This window comes from Ambystoma mexicanum, chromosome 9 (genome assembly GCF_040938575.1).
Source record: "Ambystoma mexicanum isolate Mex_15411 chromosome 9, UKY_AmexF1_1, whole genome shotgun sequence".
NCBI classification, from domain to species: Eukaryota; Metazoa; Chordata; class Amphibia; order Caudata; family Ambystomatidae; genus Ambystoma; species Ambystoma mexicanum.
The window spans coordinates 1047772555-1047798559 of NC_090931.1; the positions used below are offsets into that span (position 1 = coordinate 1047772555).

General features: G+C 41.1%; 1 protein-coding gene across 4 annotated transcripts in view; it reads left to right on the forward strand.

Moving 5' to 3' along the window:
• DPP4 (dipeptidyl peptidase 4) overlaps positions 1 to 26005 on the forward strand; it is a 992858-nt gene that overhangs the window by 374343 nt on the left and 592510 nt on the right. For all 4 annotated transcript variants that reach the window (XM_069616324.1, XM_069616327.1, XM_069616325.1 and 1 more), the window contains one exon: positions 10685 to 10772. In XM_069616324.1, coding sequence (XP_069472425.1) covers positions 10685 to 10772 — 88 coding nt within the window. The remainder of the gene's footprint in view (positions 1 to 10684; positions 10773 to 26005) is intronic.

The following is a 26005-nucleotide window of genomic DNA, read 5'->3' on the forward strand; positions in this document are numbered from 1 at the left end:
AAATATGTCGCTATCTTGGCAATCTTATTCTGCTCATCCTTGGCCTTATAGGTCATATATAGTTCACTCAGGGCCACATGTAAGGGACCATGATCTCTCCAGATATTTAAACCAGTTGCAGTGATCTGTTGTGTGATTGCCTGCAACCACACATTCTGGTCCTGTTCAGTCCATTCACCTCTCACAAATAACTTATGTAAAAGGTGTTCTCTGGCTATCTTGATGTCTACCAATGTCGTCATTTTGGAAATATTGATTTCCTTCCTGATTTACAGAAGTTTTTTATTTTATTTTATTTTGCAAAACAGACCGTTTCCTTAGAGTGTTCCCTTTTGAGGGGTGCTTTTACAGTGTAACACAGAGTGTTAGCCCAACAGGATTTATGTATCCTATTAGTTAGCACACTGTATTAAGCTGCACAAGTGGTAGCTCTAATCCAGAAATCCGGCCACGAGCCCCCAATTTGTAAGTGATTTCAATCCTGCACTCCAACTAAGTCAATGCCTAGTATGGGATGCCTAATGAAACCCTTATTTATATATTTGTATGTCAAAGTTCGTTTAATTCTGGATGATGTACCCTTATATAACGCCCCTCTCTTTGAATTCCCCGGTCTCACTGAACCAAGAAATAGGTTTGTTTTGCAAATTAAAATGATTTATTTGAAGAATTGAACCATATATAGATTATACTTTTATGAATATGAATAATATCTGAATATCAAACTTATGAATATGATCAATGATCATCAATGGGTAATAATACAATATCAACAATCACTTTAATCACTTAGAAGTAGGAGTAGGAAGAATAATCTAACAGAATACTTTATATGGTTCAAGGAAATGCAGTAATAGGAACAAATGCAACACAGAAATAAACTTGATATGAATTTAATCAAAAGACAATATAATCACTCTTTCCCCCTGTTGTTACTCACTCCCCCCAATATGCAATATGCAATATGAATAGATGGAATGAGGGCACACAGGTATCCAAAATACAATCAACAATGCAGTTCAATCCCAATTCCCCCCAGCAAGCTTAGAGAGAACAGGTATGATTTTAAACAGGTCAATTGCTTTTGAATGTGATTTAGTAATGTATGGAAAAATGCTACAAATGGCTTGAATTCACTAAATGGATTCAGAACTAGTGAGAGTTGCTTTGGATTGGTTCAGGTCAAAACTAGCAATGATTGTAGAATGATTAGCAGATGGAAAACGAAATTCAGCAGTTGAAAGCAAGAAATAGCTTTTTTTATGTAGAATAAAATGGAGCCAAATTGCATTGTTTGAAAGCTGAGGATGCTAGCTTCGAAATTACATTTAAATTTTGTTTCTAGGACGTACTGTTCAGAAGTTAGAGGTTTTAGTAGAGGTAGATTTTTCTCAAAAAATCAAGATTTCAAAATGAAAGATGCGCTATTGAAGATTTGGAACAAAGATTTCTTAACACTAAAGAGTATATGGAGACGCAAACTACACGACAGCCCAGCCACCTAGCCAGAGGCGCCTCCGGATGGTTTCTGTCTGCACGAGACTATTGCCTTTCTCCAGAAAATATATATTAGCTTCAAGATGATTATCACTACAATTATCAAGGATTATGTGGAGGAAAGAAGAATTAGGATAGACAAAAGAGATTCAATAATGCAGTTATGAATAGATTGGAATGGTTGGATTGGGTTACTTAATACTAAGAGGTTGGTTATGGACAGTTGTACACTAAATACTTACAAATATGGCTTTTCAACGGAATGGGCCCATCAAAGATCTGGTCAAAGGTTTCGACTTCACTCACCACCGGACAGGATTCAGGGCACCTGGACTCTGCTCTCAGCAAGGCACTCTGGTCTGCGTGGCCTCTTGGACTGGATCCGATGGATTCTGGATTACAGCCCTGCTCTATGGGTCTGGATCTTGGTTCTAACATGGGGTTCTTAGCCAGAACAACAAAACAGCTCAGCCAGGCTGTTGGATTTTGTGGTGCCCCTTGGAAGTTAAGGGGTTAGAATAAGGTTGCTTAAGATTCTGAAGGCCAGCTGAGAAGAGTTCAGCTTTTGGGTTGGGCCTTTCTGCTTCATAGTTCTAGAGTCTGGATTTTGGATCTGTGTCTGGAGCCTGGATCTTCCTGCAGGGTGCATCGCCAAGAAATCAGTTGATGAGTGGAAAGTGTGTGTGTTGTCTGTCCTCAGCAGTCCCATTTCCAAAGTGGGTGGGGAGGCTGATTATCTATGCCCAACCCTCTAAGGATCTGATAGGTCAGAGAATTTCCCCTCTCCTGATTTGAGACAGGAGCAGTGTGTCATATGTGTCAGAGTGACAATGTGTTTATGGTCCGAAGGAAATCCCTCCACTTTGATTTTACTTAGGAAATCTATTTTCCCCAAAAACATATTTCCAAGATGCACAACTTGTTAATAATACATAATTACATGACAGATTGCTTAAGGTACATTGCTGTCTAACTCTCATCTTCCTGCGAGCTTTAGTTCATAAATGACAACTTTTTCACACTTTTGGTGGGTTTCTCAATGTTAGTTCTGCACCAATTTTTATACATGCATACACATCGCATCTCGGCATATTCCTGTAATTTTTCATGTTCCTAACATAAACATAATGGCTGGAATATGAATCATTTCTGGGGTTCAGGCTCAGAACATCGCACATATTCCAGATTAGTCTTAAACTGTGAGCAAATTTTTCATTTTAACAATCTCTAAGTTTTATATTTTTGACAGTTCAGTACAATTTGCTATAAACATTTTACTAAAACATACATTTACTTCCACTTCAATCCACATTTTCAGTCTGGCCCGCCTCCCAAGCTGGGCTGAGTCAGAGGTTCACATGGCTTGCCTTCCTGCCAGAGCTGTTGTGGTCAGTCACACCCGAATTAGCATTTTCTATTCAGTTCAAGGAACCCATCGTTTCTTGCTCAGGGCAGCAGACGAAATCTCCTCCCCTTCTGATTAACATGCCAATGCGAAATCCTCTCCTTTTGGTGGGAAGGAACAAGGTGGGAGGTTCTCAGGGAAAGAAAGCCTTTTGGAAGTTTTAGCTAAATCAGGTTATCTTATGGTCAATCATACTTCCTTGTGAAAAAAATCACATTTATAAATTTAAAATAAGCAAACATATCTTTAATTCCAGTCTTTTTCAACATAAAATTCAAATGTGTGGCACTCTATATGGCATTTGATGAAATCGCTTCTTTGACACATTTAACTTTGAAAACAGAAGTTTCTCCTGTCAGATTTAGAGATCGCCAGCGCCTGTCTGAGGCGAGTAACGGTACTGCACCCATTTTTGACAGATTTCTTCCCATCAAGTATCTTTAAAAGTGGATTTTGTTCTGATAACATATGTTTTTGCTGACATTGTAATTGTATGAGTTCTTGAAGTAGCATGATGTGGAACACCCAACAAGGAGGTCTGGATCCTTTAGGTGGTATGTGAGCCATGAATTTTGCAACTTTGATAACCAAGACAAACAGATTTCCAAACAGCTCTGTGTTTCTTTTGGCAATCAGCATTTCTTTTTCAAGTGGTTTCAGGCTACTTGTGGGTAGCCCAATAGTGGGGTTTGGGCAGTGGTCTCCTGTGCTCACTGAGATAGGCAAATGTGGATGGCAGCCTATTTTTCAGATTTTTACTGCACAATTTTGGGTGATTTTTAGCAAGCAGCATGCTTTCCAGTGGCCATTTCTGAATTTTCTGCTGCCACCAATGCACAGCAATGTTGCAGGGCCTGGACCAGTGGGTTGAAACATCCCACACAATAGTCCCTGGCATTATCTCCTATGACTCGGCAGACCAGAACAAACATTCTAGGAGTATCCACCATGTCTGATCTCTTATTCCAGGTACCAAATTAAACACTATCATTACCCCAAACAAGAATAATGCAGAATGTACTGGCACCCCCCTAATCGCGCCGTTGCTGCAAAATGTGGGGAAAAGTGCTGCTTCTTTTAATGGGTACAATCCTGGAGTTGAGCATAATATGCCGTCCTTTGAAAACATGATTGATATATTAAGCTTGCTCAGGAGGTCCCTTCCCAAAAGGTTTGCTGGGTCATCTTTGCAGTATAACAAGGGAGCAGATCAAGTTTGATCACCTGCCTTCATACTCAAATCTTCAGTGTATGGAACCGATAAGACAGCCCCAGAAAATCCCTGCATGTTTCAACTGCTTTGCCTGAAGGGGAAATCTGCCTTCTTTAATACAGGATTTTGTGGCCCCTGTGTCGATCATGAAAGAAAATGTCTGTTTACCTACCTTTACACATATCTGGGGTTCCTCTTCCAGATCCATAGTAACCGGTAGAATTGGACATGTCTGAGATACCTGTGGGCTGGCCTATTCTTGATACATTTGAGCACCAGGATGTGAAAAAGGGTTTCTCCAGTGTAATAGTTGACTGTCCCATTTGTTAGAGGATTCTTCTCCCAAGCCTGTAAAGGGGTCTGGGCTGAAATGATTGGGGCATGTGTCTGTGTCATTCAAGCTCTCTTGTTCTGATCAACCTGTACTTGCTGTAATGGGAGAGAATTCAGGGCATAGGGCGATATTTGGGCATTTGTCTGTAGGGGACCTTTGTTAAAATACTGTGGTTGACTTTGACAACCCTGTGACACATGCCCCATTCTTCCACACACCAAACACTGCACTCCATACATTCCTCTGTACCACCCTTCCATAGGCAAATTGAACCGGAGCCCCATTCCTCCAAATCTGCCGAATGACCCAACTCCTCATGAAAATCCTCCCCTATCCCATGGAAATCCTGTCATCGGTCTCAGTCCAGGTACATAGCCATCCATTTATGCTTTTCCCATTCCAGAGTCTATTTGTCCTTGTTGTCCCAACTGTCCCTGCTGTCCCTCTATGGGGCTGGTTATCATTGCCCCCTCTAAACAAATGTTTGCTAGTTTTTTCTGGACCAGCTTGGCCTCAGCCTTTTGTGCCTGGTCCATACTCTCCTTTTCCTTTCCTGCTGCCTTTGTCAAAAATGCACAATGTGCGCCAGTATCTTCTGCCAACTCTTCGCCACCATCCCTACGACCTTGTCTAGGTCATGCTGTACTTCTTTGGGAAGTCCCTTTTTCAATATGTGATAAAAAATTATCTACATTTTCATTCCATCCTTCTCCGGTCTCTGCTCTCCACATCACCTGAATCAAATGACTGTGGGCAGTGGTATCCCCATCTATCTTAATTGTTTTTGCAAAAATGAAAATCATGTCTGGCGTATCAGGATACGTTTTGCTCAGTGCTCCACAAACTTGTGCCTTATAATTATTGAAAGCCACTGAATATTGGGTATTCGTGTCTAATTGAATTCCCAGATACCCCGTTTTCTTCCACAACTCGTCTGCCCGCTCCCCCAGCAAGGCCGTGAAAAGGTTTTTTCATGTCCCCAATTGCCAACATGACAACTGTGGTTTGTTTTTCTAGAGAAACAATCTACTTCCCTGCACCTGAAGTTAGTGTAGGAAGCATCTTCACTACGTTATTCTGGTCCATGTGTGACCATGGGACATAATACAGCCTCCCCGGACCATTCTGGAGTAGTGGGTATTGAGTAACTTTTGCTTTTACTAGGGCTTCCCTTAGATGTCCTCAACCTCTCCTGCAGGCTCCACTGCGTGTCTGAAGTCCCTATGGCGCACTTTGCAGAGTCCTTCCTAGAGCGGGAGGCATAGCCTCTGCTTCCTGTCCTCCTTGCTTGTTGTCTGTCTACAGTTATGATATGATAGGTTATTTATAACATGCTTAATACCCAGAGGTTTCTAAGTGCAGACCCGGGGATCGAACCTGTGTTCCTCTTGCTTCCAAGGCGAGCAAGTTGCTGCTGAGCTATCCTCCTGGTCATCCTTCTCTTCCTCCTCTGTCCCTTCTATCACATCCCCTGATCCTTTTGTGGGGATAATCACACCCTCAGGGCTGCAGTAGCAGGCTGCCTCGCTTCCCCATCAATCTAACTCTGCATCTATAGTGCTGCTCTCCCTTTCCATGTCCACACTTACTCTCATTATGACAGATTTATCAAGCGCATGAGAATCTGACCATGTATCCATCTTCCTTCCTTTGCTTCCTGTGTTTCCCCGTTCTCGTCTTCCTGTTTTTTTACTCCTATTCTGTTGTACCCATGCTGCTTTGCTCTCTAATAAACTTGTTGCTTCTTCCCAATTCTGCTTATTCTGCCTTTTCACTACTCTCTGTAATCTGTCCTCTATCCTGGAACCGGGGGACAATTCTCCCTCGCTGACTCTTCTTCATGCCTACTCCTAACTATCCTCTCTCGCTCTGGCTCTTACTGTCCCAAGGTTAACGCTGATTTATCATTAAGATAGACTTTTCTTCTGTTTACCTCATATTCCTGTCTCTCGAAAATTAGTGCAGATGGAGGTGTTACCCCTGACCGTCTTGTAACCACCGGGGTAGTCACTGGAGAATATGGAGGTTCAAACTCTCGATTTCTATGCCCTTCTGCGGGCGACAAAGAATAGCACTCATATGGGGTTGGTGCAGAAAAAAATCCTATGCCTTTCTTCCTTGTCCCTTCTTCCATAGCCACAACCTCCTGGGCCTTCCCACCCTTCTCATATAACCTCCGTGGCTCCAAGATATTCAGTCTATAGTCCAATTTTGACCCCTTCCGTTTGGTCCATAAGAAAGTATGCATATTTTCCAATATATCCTTATCATGGGACCCCTCGCCAGGCCACAGTTTAGACATCTTGCCCTTCGTTCCTTCAACTATTCCTGATGATACTTGAACATGTTTATTTTATGTCTGGGCTCCACTTGGCATAAATGATTCAGTGGAGTTTCCATGTTTCAACAAAAATCCCCAAAATGTCGATATTATTAAAGAAAATTTAGGGGATGGGGTGGCGTAATAGCTAGCCACGAGGGTCTGCTGACTATGCTCGCCTACGTGTACACAGCAGGACTTTGTACAGGTCGCAGCTGCAGGACAAGCAAAATAGGAGGGTGGGGGGCGTAACAGCTAGCCATGAGGGTCTGCTGGCTCTGCCCCCCTACGTGTACACAGCAGGACTTCGATACAGGTCGCAGCTGCAGGACATGCAAACTAACTTCCTCTGGTGACCCTGTGGAAGGGGTCATCAGAGGAAGTTATAGTCCTCGGCCACAACTGGGTTTATTTATTAATTTATGCAATGTTTGCCGGATACGGATCCTGATTATTTATTTATGCAGTGATTGACAAACATTGCAAAAATATCCGACAAACACTGCATGAATAAATAAATACCCCTATTAACATTGAAACTATCCCACATGATGCAGCCACCCAACTGCTTTCAGAGGGGAGCTGCAGGCGCTGTGCCAGGTGTGCTTCAAGTAAAAGAATACTTTGCTTATGGCGAACAGAAATCACCTTGTTTGAATAGTACCCAAGGGGGAGTTATTTTATATAAAATGGGATGCAAATTGTGTATTTTAAATAATATTTGCTCAGTGGTTTAAAGTGGAATTGATATATAGTTTGGCAAAGAAGGACCATGAAATAAATAGCGCTGCTTTAAAATATTATTTTGGACATTTCCTCTTATCGGAGATCAACCACCAGCTCTGCCCCCCCACCCCCATAAACCTCGGCACCCCGGGCACCGCCCTCCCCAACAAACTCCACCCCCACCGCGGACCTTCTGGGATCCCCCACCAAATTTTTTCTATTTCCGCCACTGATTACACCCCACTTGATTTACTTGATAAAGATGCACTTACGTGGAAGTAAAAACCTGAAGTGCTCCGAACTGGTGCTCTCCCAATCGGTTCTGCTTCACAGCTGGGCTGTTGAACTTCCAGCCTCTGGGACAGGCCTCTTGGTGGCTGAAAACTGCTTCTTTTTCATACACAAGCTGGTCCCTGCAGTGAAGGTCCACAGTCGAGCTGGACGAACAGGAGAACCCCAATATTTTTGCAGAGCCTAAGGCTCCTACCTGGCTCGCCAAATTGTAGGTGTAGACCATTAGCTCCACCCCTTTAACCAAATTAGGCCCTCCTCTAAAATTAGTAAGTGTGCCTTTTGTCCATAAAGACAGTTTATTGTTTATTGTATGATGATGATGATGTGTGCACCCCGCCGTCAGTGGCACGCAAAGTTCGAACTTTTCCAGTTTCCCAACACATTACATGATGGAACTTATGCAACAATGATCCTTAGAGAGCTTACAATTGAGGGAGACATTTCAAAACTAGCATCACAACCATTTCAAACCTGGCAGACTGCCATTACGAAGACTTGATCTGTGGCTCCTTGCACAGCTGGAGGAAAAAGGCAGGGAAAGCTGAGACAACGGGTTTAAATTTGGAGAGCCAATCCCCATGCTAAGCTCATGGAAGGATACATCTGGGTGTGGTTTAGGAATGGCAGCCCTCGTGGGTGGGCCTGCACCAGTATAAAGAGTCCAGACATCTGACTATTGGAGTTGGTGACAGCAGATGGAGTCAAAGCTGGAAGGAGCTGGTCATATAGAGCAGCTCAGAGGTTATTGAAGTGAGCAAGGAGGAGGGCGAGTAAGAGGATAGGAATTGTGGATGTGGTGGACCAGTAGGAGGAGAAGAGCGGGAAAGAGAACAGATGGGTGTGAGAAGGAAGTTGGAGAAAAGTCATTGGAATAGCAGAATGAAGAGGGAAAGAGAAGAGTAAGTGTAAGAATGAAGAAGGTTGGCTCAGGTTTGCTGTGAAACAAGGAGGAAGGAGAGGGAACTGCGAGTAGGGCCTGGGCAGGTTGAAGAGGAGGGTCAGAAAAAGGAAAGAAAGACAGCAGAGAAGGGTAAAGATCTGGACATGAGTACAGAGGCTAAAAGAGGAGGAAGGATTAAGGAAGAACTTCAAGCCATGAGGGGCGATTAAGGGAGCCCAATCATTGCACTGCATCAAGGAGGAAAGAAGAGAAAGTAGAACCACAGAAGAGGGCAATGAGAAAGGGAGGCGAAGAGAAGGAGGAGGTGCTCAGTCCAAGAGGCATGTACTGGTAGGGTGCCCACCAACCTAAAGCTGACAGAGGCAGTGGCAGCATCAGCCTGCAACACCCTGAGGCATGTGTCTTGTCATTGCCAGGCCGAGAAGGGCATGGCACAACTTCATCCAAACTTCAGCAAACAACACAGGGGACCCCCAGCCCCTAACTCGTGGAAGTTACCAGCAAGGAGTTTGTCCTCCTGGCAAGAGAGATAAAGGCGCAATCAACAAAAAAATCCAAGAAAGAGGTATGAGTACATTTAAAACCTCAAAGACTGTGAGTGACATTTAATTGACTGTCATGTGGCAGAGTCAAAGGAAAGAGAGGGGCAGAAAGATTGACTACAGTCTTTATACAAGCCATCATTGTTCATTCTTGATTTCTTTCTTTATCCCATATCCTTAGTTTCAGTCTATCATAAAACCTTGAGACACCTTCTTTGTAAAATAGATCACTTTGAAATATGCTCACTGGGTGGTCAGCTGTCTTTTCATTTTGCGGCCAAAGGAATGTACATGAGAGTCCTGTTTTCATCATGATAAGTGGATACAACACTTTATAAGAGTATACATTATTTCCTAGATTTCTACATAAGTCTTCCCTGAAGGGGGAAGTGAATCTTTGGATCTAGGATGAGGGTTGGCAAAACCGAATAAGGTGCTTAAAACAGAACTGAAGTGCTAGAACCAATTTTGTAACAGCAGTCCACAAAGCAATTAAATAGTTGTGCACATGGAAATAGCTAGGCAAAGATGGCTTCTGGTTATTTTCAATAAAGTGTTTAAAAACATGTTATGCTGCTACTAGAAAAGATCTTCAAGGAGAGGAACAAGATGGAAGAATTAAACACTGCCCATAGGCCTTATACCTGTTTACTCTAATCTTGGGGAGACACAATGTAATATGAGGACTTATGGGCTGGTACAAATATGTTTGCTAAAGTAAGAGCATGTTTTAAACCACGATGCCATCATTAGTAGATGAAAGGTACTCTGGGTTAATTCTTGTGAGACCGTCCTATGATAACATATGTGCCATATGGCCTATCGGCTAGCAGGAAATTAACTGCAAAGCGTGTAGAACATACAATACAAAGCAAGATGTGGAGAAACAATTTGCCACAGTTCAGTTTAGTTTGTGTTACGCTGCACTATTGTTACTCGTTATGTGGCCCTTGGGATAATTTGGACTTCAACTCCCATGATCCCTCATAACTGACCATGCTGGTTAGGGATCATAGGAGCTGAAGTTCAAAACATATGGAGGACCACATAATGAGTTACCATGCAAAATGATATTTTAAAGAAAACAACAAAATGTTAAAGCAATTCATTTAACAGAGGCATACGCATTTTTATAGAAATGGTATGTTTAACACTAAGAAGCAGTCAATCTTAGAAATGTACAGAAGTTAAAATGTATAATTCTGAGAACAAATATTTCATAATTAAGAGGTAAAAGGTTGAAATTTCATGTTTGGAAAATTGTTACACTCCTTGGTAATGTAATAACTATACAAATTGGTTGAATAGAGTTGTGATCCACAGGAAGAGGAACGATACAGAAAGACAATTGACAAATTCAATTATGCATTAGGCTACAGTGAATGTGTACAATCTGACAGATTGTCTTTAGTGACTGTACCATGTTCCCACTTCTCCAATCTTCTTCTGCAGACGTATGTGAAATGGCTGTTCGGTCTACTCATCGCGGTTGTTGCAATCGTCATCATCGCTGTTCCTGTCGCTCTGCTGGCAACACGCGGTAAGTTGTAAAAAAATGAGATGACAGAAAGCACAGGCCTAGAAGAACAGAAATTGTGTGATAACTAAATCCGGCTTCACATCGAGAAATATGAATTTCATCCAGCAGCAACATCAAATCCCCAAGACATTGGACACTAAGGGACTGTGCTTAATGGCTCATGAGACTAGGAACTCGAACATAAAGTATAACAGGCTGTTCACCACCATATAATTATAGATAGATGTATGATTGATAGGATCAAGTACCATCTACAGGATGTTTGAAAGTTACTGCTAGTCGCCAAGAGGCTCCATGACCACATTGCACAATGATGCTGACCCCCGAATTGCGTAATAAGGGCATAGATCTACAATGTGACTTGCAATATCCTTTTCACATATGATACGCGTATTTTATTTTGTAATACATGACCAAAACTTTTTTCCTTTCATATTTAGTCTCGTGCTTACTCTGATAGATGAGATCTTGTGGTTATTGAAACATATAATCCATATAGACTCCGTTCAGCTGAAAACAAAACACTAACATGCCACTTCCAATCCATTGTGACAACATATTACAAGCAGTTTAATCCTTTAAAAAGAAGTTTTGCGGTTTACAACAAGCGTTAACAATGTGCGTGGATGTTCTCCGTTGGAAAACGCCAGCAACACTCAAAATAAACATACTACTTAAACAGTTCCTTATGAAGTAATGGCTGTAAAGCATTAGACAAATCGATTTTTAAAGAGCGAAATGTGAAAAGCGAGTCACGCTTTAATTAAGTGCTCTAGTTAGAGCTGGAATGTTGCTTTGCTTTAGTTCAATCAACAGGCATGTTGACGTTACGACACACTGTAATACATGATTGCAGTGCTACCATTTTCTTATTATGGGGGGAGTAATGGTATCCAACTAGACTGTTGTATGGTCATCCTTTGCAGGTTTGTGTACAGATATTGTATACTGTCATGTATTATAGCCGTATCACTGTCCTCTTTGCATTCAGCTATATGTTTAATACAATACAACACGCGGCTTTTGGATTGAGCCTGCATGTGAAAGTGGCTGACTTTATTTATTCCTGCAACCATCCAGCTTCAGCAATGTGTCCCCAAGGCTCCATCATTTCACCTTGGTTGTCCAATGTGCATACGAGCCCCTGGCCAATCTGATCACCTCCATCAGCCCCACTCTTAGATCTATGGTGATGACTCTCAAATCCTCCCGGAAACAGCACCTAGAGACATGGAGAGGGATCTGATTCTGACCTTCCTACAAAAGGCAGGAGCCTGGACCATTGAAAACGACCTTTGTTTGAACCCTGCCAAAACTGCAACCATATGTTGTGGATCAACACATCCACCCTGCCTTCATTTCAGATGGCCTATCTTCTGGGGGGCCCCCCTTCCCTCCTCTAAAGCCAGACATCTGGGGATCCCCTCGGCATCCTGTGCTTCACCCTTCACATTAACCTATCAATGCAATACACTTCCTCTTAATTGCACACGATAAGTACATTATTCCATCCACACCTAAAACTACCTCAGAAACATGATAGGGCCCTGAATGTGAGTAGAAAATCAAATGTACAGGACATGTTTGCTGTGTCTTTGGAATTGAATTCCAAAGAAGCATGGCTCTGTTATAACCTTAATGAGACTGGTGTGTATTTGTCATGGTATTTTTTGTATATTGCTATTTATTGTGATGAGTCTGTCTTTAGAATACATTTCTAAAGACACACTCCAGTCTCATGAAAGTTATAACATTACAGTCGGGTAGTAAGCAAGCCCCAGCTCTCTCTATCTAACATTTGCAGGACAGCAGTGTCTGCAAGCACATTCAAAGGGTCTGTTGATTGATTATTGCTGCCAGGGCACAGACACCTGAAAACACATTGCATAGTTATACAACGGAAACCTGCACATTGTAAAAAATGGGGTTCAGAGCACATACATTTGCTCATGCTCCATTGGAAAATGAATTATCACACGTTTTATTTCATTATTTGCAGGATCTAGGCACGGTTTAACAGTATAAAAGAAAAGGTGGATCACCCCTTTAAGTTTAACGACATACAAAATACATACAGATTTTATAGGCTTTCTGAAAAAACGCACTAGATCACAATACCTATTTCATTGAGCTTACGTTAGAAATTCCGAGCAGATGAACCAAGCACAATCAAGAGAATTTGCGTTGATTAAAACGACGCCTGGACATACTTCTTCTTTTTAAAACAGCCGGAAGTCCTGTTATAAGTCCTATTATAAGCTACATTTCCCCTTAGGTGGAACATTTTTTTTTTAAATTGTCTACCTTTAGACAATAAGGGCATTTATTTGATGCCCAAGTGCTTTATTTTAATGTAAATGCAGCCACTTGGGAGAGTATTCATTCTATATTTCATAACATACATTCTCTTTCTGGGGTATTTAACCAGCAAAGAAAAGTTTAACTACCCCGCGATGTTTTAATCAACACATCATTATAGGTGAATACAAACCCTTTCTTCTTTGAAGAAATGTGGCTCTTGTCTAGTCATCGTAGCTACTTTTGAAACATTGTGGTGTGACATAGATGTCTGATGGGAAATACTAGAAGCAGGAATCGTCTCGCAGTTAAGCCAAATGCCACAGGTGTGGGGGGAGGAGACAAATGGAAGGTACTTGGGGATGAATAGAGCACTATGGAAGGGGAAGATATTGACCCTCTTGTGTTAATGCTGAGTTTACATGTTTACAGCCAATGATAGTACATAGAGAATGACATACCAGACATGCCAGGTTCAGGCACAGGGCTAGTGGCACACACACTACCCCTCTTTCATTACCTTTGGCCCATACTGTGCACACATGACAAATGCTTCAGATTAGCGCATCTGGTTATGGACTTGTGCTAAATGAGCACCATCTCAAGCTGATTCTGGGCATTCTTTTAAACAATTGTTAGAAGTATTTTGTTCTAATATAAGGCTTGTGGCAATACACATGCTGCCAGCTGTAATATTATCACTGGTGACAGCCTTACACCCTTCTTTTTTTTATTTATTTTTTTATTTACATTTATAAAGCGCTCACACAGCCCGCAGGCATCGAGGCGCTGTTACAAGAATTGTTTGTTTTTTCTTAGTTGCGTAATCGTGTATTTTTTTTTTGTCTTAGTTACGTATTTATAACGCGCTTAAACACCCAGAGGTTTCTAAGCGCGGACCGAACCTGTGTTGCTTCGTGTCATCTTGCGTGCACGCTGCCGCTGAGCTATCCTCCCGGGACTTCTGTGTTTGGTATTATCTTGCTTTGTTATGAGGATAGCGCAGGTGCAGTGCATTTGTCCTCAAAGCAAGACTACGCAGAGCATCACAGGTTTGAATCCCGTTCCTGCACTTAGAGGCTGGTCTCCGGTATTAAGTGTGTTATAAAAGATTAATTTATTATTTAATCCTGTGTTAAGAGACAATTATCAGCAGAGTGATTCAGACATAATCTCCATAATTATGAGCTCAGTATTGAATCTGAGTATTGAATCTGCCCAAGAGAAAAGTATTAATTATTAATTTGAGTACCAGTTTATAATTGCCAGGAACAGCAACAGCATACACAATCTTAAATGTATGTGCTCCATATAAGCACACAACCAAACCTGCACAGCACGCCTTCTTTAGCAAGAATGAAGACTAAGTAACGTAGCATGAGTTTGGTAGATTGCAGAGGTTTCGGTAAGAGAGAGTTTGAAAATGAATCAACCATGTTTCCCTTCCGCTTGCTTAGCAATGTTGCTTTGTAGGCGGTTAGACTCCATAACACAGATGCCCCTGTAAATTAATGGCCATGCCTGTTAGCTCATTTCTTATTGTTGATAGGGTAGTAAAAGGCATCTCCATAAAAGTGATATGTGCTTTATTAGTTTAAAAAACATATTCAGCTGAACTAACAAATGACCAAATGACTTTAACAGTTTGATGCTTTTGGGTCCAAAGACACACTCACTGTTTAAACTGCAGGCAGTAAAGAAGTATAGCCATCTGCTCGTCCCACCAACATGCAAGCTCACAACCACTGTTAACTCTGCCTGTTAAAATGTGTAACTCATGAGCTGTGTATCACCTCCTGTAACAATGTAGATCCTACCATCCTATGTTCCTACCCCTACCCATGTAACTAAGTCACATTCTTGAAACAGAGCCACAGGTGCTTTACAAATATAAAAATAAATAAATAAATAAATAAATAAATAAAAGTGGGGAGGAGTGTTCACCTACATTTCAGCTGGGGGATGTGGATTTAAATGAGTGACATACAGTACAGAATTGCATTGTGATTTGGACTAGGGAGGAAGAGGAGGAGGTAGGAGTCAGAACGAGTAGTGGGAGGTTGAAGAGTGATAGATGGCAAAGAAGAATGTTTTCCACTTTCTGAGGCTCTGGGGCAGAATGGGAAAGAGCATATCAACCAAAGATGATGGTAGTTCCTAGACAGGGGACATACACGGGCAATCCTAGTCTCCTGGTCATTACCTTGCTTCAGAAGCTGTCATTTCATCATGTTTCTACTTCATGCTGCTGGCGTGCTCATAGAGGGAGTTACTCAAAAACCTAAGGTTGGTTCTGACTGGCTGCTGGTGTAAATCAAGGTGTGCTTGTTGGTGATGTGCTTTAATATGCATGGTTCAGTGTCTTGTTCCTTACCCATATCATCCCCTCCCCTCATTGTCCTCCCCCTCGCCCCTTCTTTTTCACTTTTAGCACTTGCAATTCCTGAATGTCTCAAGGCCTAGTAAGAATGTTTTGTTTTGTTATCTTCCTCCTCTTCTGCCCTCCTTGCCTTGATGCGCCTTGAAACACTATTTTGCTGTATAGGTGCATTACAAATAACCAATACATCAAAGAAATACATTTGGCATTTATTGAGTACACCTGGCTGCCCCCTGTAGCTGGCCTTGTGGACCTGTGGTGATCAATGTGATCTTCTAGTTGAAATGCTCTCGCTTTTTCTACGACTGAGCCAATATGTTGCCATGGATGAAGGCAAGAAGAATGCAAAGGCCACCTGGACCTACTAAAGGTTTCCTTTGGCACAGGAGTTGGTGCCGGTTTTGCAATATATTAGTTCACTTTGAGATTTTATGTGTAATCAACATACAACTCAGTGATTTTGTACATAAACCAAAGTGAATCTTTCATGAATATCCAATTGATTCGATCATCTCACAAGACATCTCATTACGTGAATGGATTGGTTCTACTTTAAAAGTGCGTGAACCATGAAGGCATCAGTCAGGCTAACGGAGAATTGAAATGGGCACAATCATACAATTCCTGACATCAGTAGAATTACAATGTTCTCTATTCTCATGCTGTAAGACATACTTTCTATTTAAGAGTTTGGATTGCACAAGGCACAGCCACTTACATCTTCCCTGTCACTAGCACACACTATTCAAAGGTGAATCCTGGCAGGGTCAGCGTATACTTTCATCCTACTGAGATTTTTTTAAAAAGTGACATTACATTTGGTGATAACAGCCCTAACCACAGAGCTTAGAAGCAGGTGGAACCTGGCATCATTTGACATTTTAGAAACCGGATACTATTATTCATTTTTCCAAAATTCCCATTCTCATTCATCCTGTGCAACGTTTGCATTGTATGCTTGGGATATTTGAAAATGTGTGCGGGAAGTATTCTGGGGTAAAACATAATCCTCCTCTTCAAACCCACACATCTAATTGGTCCACTGGTAGTCAAGGTGGAGCACTGGTCTATCTTTATGGCTCTGCTTCTTGACAGAATATTGTTAAGAAACCAGTGCTACTATTCCTTTGTGGTGGAAATAAGTATGGCCAGAGATTGGCAGCAGTGAACGGCTCTTCATTCATTGACCAGGTTGCAGTACAACCAAACGCAGAACCAAGGTGGCCATGTCATTCAGCGCTCACGCTGCTTACACTCTTTGCATCACTCAAAGAATGACAGCTGTACATAACAGAGCACTTGCTGGAATGCATCACTCATGGAAAGCTATCTCTAGTTCAGGCAACGTTGAAACCTGAACATGGTGACCTGAGCACATGGTCATAAGGACGCTATAGACTTTAATGGCGTGGGCATGCTGGCATTGCATCAAGTAGAAGTCATTCTGCTGCATTTACCTTTAATTATTGCCATGTATCACTATCTTACTTGGTTGTAATGCACTTCCTCCTCGCCCTCTCGCCTGCATTTAACTTGCCTCTATAAGTCCAGACACACCTCTCCTTCCCCATTTTACTATAGTGTTTCCCTCCTTCGACTTGGGGCACTAACAAATAACTCTCCTTGCTACAAAACAACGATGCCATGTCCCTTTGCTGACACCCTATTTTTACCCAACAAATTACTTCTCAACCCGCTCCAGACCACTTTTAACCTTTTACCCCCGAGCCCCTATATATTTCGATGAGTTTTTTCGAAGTCATTTTTTCATTGAAAATTGCTTTGAAGAAATGGGTGTCGGCAAAACAACGTGATACCAAAACAACAGAAATAAGCAAATACCTAAATTGATAAATCTATAAGTAGATATAAATTATAACAGTTCTGTGGCCTTTTTTTTAATAGGGTATGTGCATCAATACTTATTGGAAGCCAATGAAATAACATTATGCCTTGTGCATGTTTCGGCATTCACTGTTTATTTACTGTTCCTTTTCTGTAACAGTCTTCCAATATAGGATCACATTTTCGTTGTGGTGCATAATTTCCTGACACTCTTTGGGGGTCTTTACGACCCTGGCGCTAAGGGGTTAACGGCGCCGTAAAAGGCTGTGGCGCCGTTAACCCCTTAGCGCCTAATTACGAGGTCCCTTTGCGGGACCCGACCTGAACGGCTGGTCTGGACCAGCCGTTAAAGTAGGGACCCGCAAAGGGACCTTCGAGCTAATTACGGTACCGCAATTCGCGGTACCGTAATTACCATCTTCCCCAGTCCCATTGAGCCCTATGGGGCAAAAATGGGAATGGGGAAGGGCCAATGTTCAATGGGGAATTACCGCCCCGCCAACCTTGGAATGGGGTGGTAATTCCCCATTGAACATTGGCGGACTCGTTACAACACCGGCAGCAACCATGGTGCTAATAGCGCCATGGTTTACCGCCAGTGTTGTAATGAGGGCCATTGTCAGAGGTTAACATTTAGCTTGGTTACATCATGCTGGTCCATTCTGAAGGGGATTTTCTCCATAGTGGAAGGGCACGGTGCATGAAATCCGTGCAGTAAATCAAATCCGAGAGCATCTCTGCCCCAGTGGTCGAAGTTTACGAAAAGAAGTAGTGGAACTTTCTTCAATGCTGGCCTGCTCCCGCTCCCCACAAACCCCATTGCCACGCCCCCTCCCACGTGCAATCCAAACCCCCAAAAAATGCACCTGTTGTCGAAAGGGACGTTCAATGCAGTGCGCTGAAGAGCGCGTTTCTTCTTCACACACTTTTATTTGAAATCAAAACTAGTTTCATTTTCAAACAAAAGTGTAGGAACAGTAAAACGTAATTCAAAAAAGTAGAGGAGCACCACTCCCAACCCGCTCCCACCCACTTCGACCACTGCTCTGCCCACATACTATTTTGAATTTGATGCAGGTGGAAAGGCCTCAAAACAAAAGAATCGAAACTCCACATAGAGGGCCCCGGAAATGCAAGTGTTAAAATAAACGATTCTTTCAGGGGGAATTTGATGACCGCATTCTAAGTGAGTTGCTAAACGTTTTTTTTTGTGCCCATTCCCAACTAGTCATGCAGTGTCTTCTGTTCTAACGCCCTCTTCTAAACGTATGTTGCAAGCAAGTGAATTGTGACAAACACACGTGTGTGCTAGATGTTGGTATAGGCTGACCTGAAATCACCGGCAATGCAGCTGAGGCCTATGCAGTGCTCTGAGCCCCACCCATAGTGAGCAGAGCAATCAGAAAGACAGAGCAGCTGCCAGATGGCTTTCCCAGAGTGCATTCCCATCCTCCACGCAGGACTCATTACTAGCATCTCAATGACTTGATGTATTGCCAGCTGAGAATGACATTCTATGATTACACCGCATGTTCACTGCAACTCTCACAAAAGAATGCTGTCCTCGTGGATAAAGGCTGCCACAAAGTCCTCCCCGAAAATATGTTCCCTGTTCATCGACATGTTCCCTGTTCATTGACATGTTCCCTGTTTATTGAGATGTTCCCTGTTCATCGACATGTCCCCTGTTCATCGACATGTCCTCTGTTCATCGACATGTCCTCTATTCATCGACATGGTCCCTGTTCATAGACATGTTCCCTGTTCATAGACATGTTCCCTGTTCATAGACATGTTCCCTGTTCATCGACATGGTCCCTGTTCATCGACATGTTCTCTGTTCATCGACATGTTCTCTGTTCATCGACATGTCCCCTGTTCATCGACATGTTCTCTGTTCATTGACATGTTCCCTGTTAATCGACATGTTCTCTGTTCATCGACATGGTCCCTGTTCATCAACATGGTCCCTGTTCATAGACATGTTCCCTGTTCATCGACATGTTCTCTGTTCATTGACATGTTCCCTGTTAATCGACATGTTCTCTGTTCATCAACATGTTCCCTGCTCATAGACATGTTCCCTGTTCATCTTATCCTTCAAAAAAGAGACTGTTACTTTTAACCACAACTTTATTTTGTTTTAAAAAATGAATGTCTTGGGAAAAATAAGGATGACAGTGGAATAAGATATAGCTCTAGAGCATGCTTTTGAAATAGTCTCGATATTTTTGATAACCTGGACAGGCCACCCTGTAAAGGCTGTGAATGTTTTGTCCAATCAAATCTTATGTACACTGTACAAGAAAGGGATGTAGGCGGCATTGCTATGGTCAGATGCAATAATTAGAGTACATAGTATAAACTTGCAGGAGAAAGCTGTAGATTCATCACATATGTTTAGTGATGGTAAAGGTTCCAAGTGTAGCCGTATAACATACTTCCTGCACCGTGTACATAATAGAGAATACTGGAGAAAAAAAAGAATGAGCATCTTTGTTCAATCGGAATGAATGCAAAGAAGTTAGGTCACGTGTCCTTGTTCACAGAGCGTAAGCCACAATTAACACATTCAGTGGGGTGTTATCTGCCAAGTGTTGCACATTGGCAGATGTGTCCTTGGTGCATGCAGCTTTGGAGGTACTCACTGTAGAAAATCAACAGCAGGAAAATAGCGCTACCTCTTTGCCAATCTGAGTATTCAAACACAATCAAAGTATAACAACTGGCACCATAGTAATGATAGAGGCTTTCCTGGAGCACCTAAGACTGCATTCTATTGATTTCCACCCTCATGCTGAGGGTAGAATTGGATAACATACAGTAGTAGATGATATTGCTACTGTATTTTTTTAAATGAACAAAAGGGTCAATTATCGTGCCAACGTATTCAGCACGAGGTTGAGAGCAGAAACAGAAGCCAATCCTCAATTAGCATCAATTTGAGAGGGATTAATTATTGGAGGAGAATGAGGCGGTGAACAACTCCAATTACTTGAACCACTATCGAACCAGAAGGAATTGGGGTTAGATCAGTGTTGCTGCTAGGTTTGAACGCGGTATCAGTAGTTGTTATTGAGATAGTTAGAATTTGTACAGGGATCAAAGGTGTGGCTGCAGACACAGACTGGACTCGCTCAGAGTTCATGGTATGATCCATATCGATATTTAGGAAATCCAACATTACCACATTGGTAACATTAGAGGAAGTCGATCTGTAAGTCGATCTGCAACAGGGTTAGAGTCAGAGTCTAGGCTCTTCGGTGGTGGTGATTGAGAAATTGTTGTGTCCATAGTGTCCTTAACATAACCTTATACACCTAAAGAGGGTGCTGCATCAAACAATGCTTTGTTAGACAATGCTGTGTTTTTGTTCTTGGGAGTGAACAGTTTAAGTTTAGTTTCCATGTAGGATATAACAGAGTTTACTCACTTCTGTAGACAAGGTTTTAGAAACACCAAGTTTACTCCGTAAATTATACATAATTGGCAAAATTGGTTCAATGGTACTGCCTTACCACCTTCTACTGCTCTAACTGCATTCTTCTCGTCTCACTCCCATGCGGCTGCAGACTATGAAGTCTCAGTAAATGCTCCCCCTCCAGGTAAGAGCAAGTGTGAACAGACTGCCACCAGGTAAAATGTAACAATATATCAAGAGACCACGCTTGACCTGGGGAGTTCCTTTCTCCCCAATCAAGGTGCCCCACAATAATGTGTTTAAATTATTTAGCATAAGACCTATTAATGACTCATATAGAGCCACATAAATCTCCCCCCCTGTGCCAGCAGTGAGCCAAGAACCAGGCCGGGGTATAGACAGAATGTATATTTATATACATTATAAGCTCAATGAATAAGAACTTTAGCTGATTGCACACACCACCTCCTCTGTGGCAGAAAACAAAGCTTCAATTACAAAAAAAACACTTGTTTAGGATGTTACTTTTAATCACACTTGTTCTGTAATTTACCTTCGTCTCACAAACATGGAACACAGGCTAAATACCCTTTCAACCCTCTTGTTCATCAAGCCCTGTTTTGTCAAATAAAATAATACTTTGTAACATGACTAGCGCATACACATCAGGACTTCTCGATTTTGATTTTAAAAGCAATCTCAGAGCAGCATTGGTTAGATTGATTTGCCCGACCGCTGGAAAATGCATGCAGTTTTTGAAACACAGATTGGGAAAAATGCATGAGGCAAATAGCACCCTATTTCCTTTTCACCCCAAAACAATCTAAAATTGTTCTGCTAGCAGGGTCATTTATTCACTCTAAAGAGAGAGTGTATGTTGTTCAATGGAATTAACACTATTTTCACTATGTAAAGTGCCTCTCCCCCCATGACCAAAAACCCAAGGATCAGTGAAAAGCAGCACTCCTCTATATAAAGGCCAGGTCTAGGTAGTGGGGACAGTTTAGGGATTTTGTTTGGGGCCAAGGCACCACTTTTGTTTAAACAAAATGTTTAAGGAGTGGTGACAATTGGGATTTTCGTTTTTGGATAAGTATACCTTTTATTTGCAAGCAAGTTTTGGGACGGGATATCAGATGGGGATTTCAAGTTAGGGACAAGCCCCTTTTTGTTTTAAACGAAAGGTTTGGGAATGGAACAAATACCTTTTTGTTTTAAAGGCAAGGTTTGGGAATGGTGACAATAGCACATTTCTTTTTGTGGCCAGGACACCCCAATTCATTTATGTGAGTATAACATTATTCCCGGTAGGAAAGAGAGTGAACGTTTTGAACTCTTCCAAGCTCACCTACTGTGTCAATCTATTTGGGAGTTAATTAAATATTTTGTATCTATATTTTAAAAAATTTTTTTTAATAAACTAAAAAAAAAAATATATATATATATTATTCGGCCCGCGGTAGTGGCCGTGTAGTTATGGTTAAATTGCTAATCCCATAGAAGAGCACTTTTTGGGTGGCTTATAACTTTGCTCTCTCTGGACGAATCCTCACCAAACTTTGCAAAAAAAGTATATGGCCCACTCTGAATTAATTTGAAAAGTTTAGTGAGGTTTGGTGCAGGGGGGGCAAAGGCATAGGGGGGCCCAATATGTATTTTTTTCCCATAGAGTGAATGGAGAAAAAACTTTACTCACGCCTACAGCTCAAACCGCTGGACGGATTTGCACCATATTTGCAGTTGGAGCAGCGGCTTGGTCCCGAAAGCGTGCTTTTGTAAATTTGGTGGATGCAATTTCAGCCATGCACCCAAGACTCTAGGCCCTGGTCACAACCACTGCAACATAACACAACAAAACACCCATAAAATCGAACATCCATTGTGTACTGTTTGATTTGTAGAGTTTGGATGTGAAGTTTTGGCTATGTCATGCAATTAAGATTGTAGAGTTTGGTAACAAGCACTGCAGTATAACATATCCATGGAAGTAAACATTTTGGATTGTGGTGTATGGTTAGATGTTTGCTTGAATGGTTGTGTTATGCAGCAGTATTTGTGAGTTGAATTATTATGTACTTAATGTTTGACTTTTTGTGATTGGATATATATTTTTCATGACTTGGGGAACTGGAGCAGATATTCTTTTTCAATCTCTGTGATACAACAAAAAATCATCTGCCTGATTCATGGAATTATTTGCGTGAAAAACGCAGATTTGCGCGCCTTTCTGCCCGAAAATCCCCATACTTCAAATTGGGATTTTCGGGCGTAAAGGCGCGCAAATCTGTGTTTTCACTCAAATAATTCCATGAATCAGGCTGCATATGTTAGTGTAGGTAGTTCATAATGAGTTATTGCATTACATAATAGACATGTCTGCATTATTTTGACCCTCATATTTAGTACTTTAGAAGTACTATATTTCAAACCAGTGTACTGTGCAATTTGCTCAGTTTCTGTATTTGTTTATTTAATCATTGGGTCTGTGGGAAAAATAATTCATGCTGGATTAAAAAAAACTTTTTTTGTTATGGTACAATATATTTCTTTCTTTGTTTTTAGTGCGTATTTGTTGTTTCTGGCCAATCTATCTGTTGGCTTGTTGCATAGTTTTTGGGGCATTTTGATACTTGTTGGTGTATTCTAATTGTTAATTTATAATTTTATGCTAATCTTCTATCTGTTGGTTTGTTGCAGATTTTTTGGGGCAGTTAGATACCTGTTGGCATACTCTAACTGTTTAATTCTTGTTATATTTTAGTGGTATTGATTTATCTGTTTGATTGTTGCAGAATCTTGGGCAGTTAGATACTGGTGGCGTATCCTAACTGGTTATAGTTTTCTAATTGAAGTTTTGTTAATGTTTATGCACAGATTAGTTATTAAATGTTGGTTTTAAGAATATTAATTAAGCATTTATAAGATTTGCTGGCAATCTCTGCCTTACAGTAATGGTACTATCATTTCATTCAAACCATCCACAATTCTTTTTTATGTATGCAGTGTAGTGACCTGCATTGGTTGTGGCTCCTGCATGGTAGATTATACCTATTGTTGTGAAGGTTTTCTTACCAAGTGATACTTGACCATGTGTGAATCCAGTCAGCTTGCAGTTGTTTTTGGTACCATCTGCATTGCAACATAAAAGCATTACTATTATGTATTTACTATGTGTCTGTATTTGTAAGGTGGAGCGATTATCTGAATTGCAGGTAGTACATAATCTGGCATGGTTTGCACTTTGTACAAGTTGCTGAAATTGAATGGATTCACAGTTAGGTATTGATACATAAACGAAGTGTTCATTAGGGATTTGTTCCTGTGACACATGGCTGCAGAGAGTGCATGTATGTTTCCACATGTACGAAATCTGGAAGATTTCATGTATAGGTATGTTTTTTGTTTTCCAGTACTTGTAGTAAGTACATTAGAAATTCTTGTGGATCTTCTTGTGAGTTTATAGTGAATTTGACCATTCCAGCACAGTAGTCCAATTATTGTCTTATTCCATGAACACTGTAGGTGTTGTCAGGATTGTTGATTGCATTTCTATGAAGGACTAAAATTTGCAAACACAATTGGTCTGTATTGTGTAAGTAAATGTTGTCAATAATTGCTGGCAATTGGAATAGAATATTTATTGCTACATTTGCGTAGCAATTTACACCAGTTATATTTGAAAATTTGAATGGACCTGATAGTTCTGTGTCCAAGTCATTTGTTTGGAGTGTGTGTTACTTCTTTGAAGAAGTACGAGTTACTTTGAGCAGTAGATTCTTCTTTGGGTGTGGTAATTGATGAAGTATTAGCTTCTTTTAGTTTCTTTGGAGGAATTACAGTGATATCCTGTATTGTTTCTGCTTGAAGTAATTTTCTTTTACACCGTTTTGCTTTTTGTGGAATAGGTATGTTTTTAGATGGGGGTGTACAGTGAATGTAGTCTATTGTATTCTAGAATGCAAGGAATTTCAGCATTTACTTTACTTGCATCAAAGTTGATTAGAAATAGTCTGTCACATGTACGTAAGCGTGATGATGCTACATAGCTCATGCCTTCTTTAAAGACTGTGCTCTCAATAACTATCAATGCTTTATCTAGGGTAAGACCTTGTGATTTGTGAATGGTGACTGCATAGGCCAGAGTTAGAAAAAAACTGGTCCCTGCGTGCATACATTTCTTTGAAAAGAAGGAAGCGGGCTGTTGAGTGTCCTATCCTTTTAACTTCTGATAGTTTGTCAAAGAGAATATTGACAAACTGAAAGTTGTTGCCATATGGGTATGTTTGAAAGCCAACAACTGTACCAAGTGCTCCATTAACTAGTCTTTGTTCCACGTCAAGGTTACGTTAAAGCATTACTCTGCAGTTTAAAGATAATTTTAAGATTTTCTCCAAACCAAGTGTGTTGGAGATCGAGTTTTCTGAGGTATTTAGTATTGTTGTGGCTTGTTGACACATGGGTAGTGTCAGACCATGTTTGTCCAGTTTGTCTGTGGAGCAAATTTCAGTTATTGGTTGCATTTCTTTTTTCAACATTGTTTCATTGAATTTTGAACAGCTTGCAAGAGTTGGCATCAAGGACATACAATTGCCATTTTTGTGTGCTATTTTTTCCATTACATCAGTAGCACATGAGTTATGACCATAGAGTGAATGGATGTGCTGAGTTATTAATATTGCTTGTGCTTCTTGAGCCAACTCGAATACATTTTGGTGTATGTGGCGTCTGCAGACTGGTGCATGTTTTCTGTTAATTCTCTGTATTGGAAATGTTGCCAAAGGTTGACATTTCCTATGCTGCCAACAGTTTTATGGCAGAGTTTGTGCCCTAAGGTTTTAAAAATAGGTTCACATTTCACTGGTGTTAATTGAAAAAGATCTCCGAAAACAATAATGTGTTTTCTTCCAAAGAGCTCTTCGTAGTCTGTTTTGAGTACCTCTTGTAATCTGAGGTGAAACAAAGCTAACATTAGGTTGGAGACCATGCTCACTTCATCTATTAGGAGCATTTTCATTTGTTTCAAAACCCTGCTTAGTTCTATTGCAGCTTCTGTAGAAAGTTTGTAATAATCTAATTTATTTTGTTGTTCTACTGGAAGGAGTAGTAATCGGTGTAAAGCCTATGTTGTAGGCAGCTAAACCAGTGGGGCAGTTACACAGCTGACAGTTTGTTGTTTGTGAATTATTGACGGAACTTGCTGATGATTTTGATTACATTTTTCCTGAACCAGCTTGACCACTGACATATAGCAGTATAGGTTTGTAGTTTTGGCAGGTACAGTTTTTATGT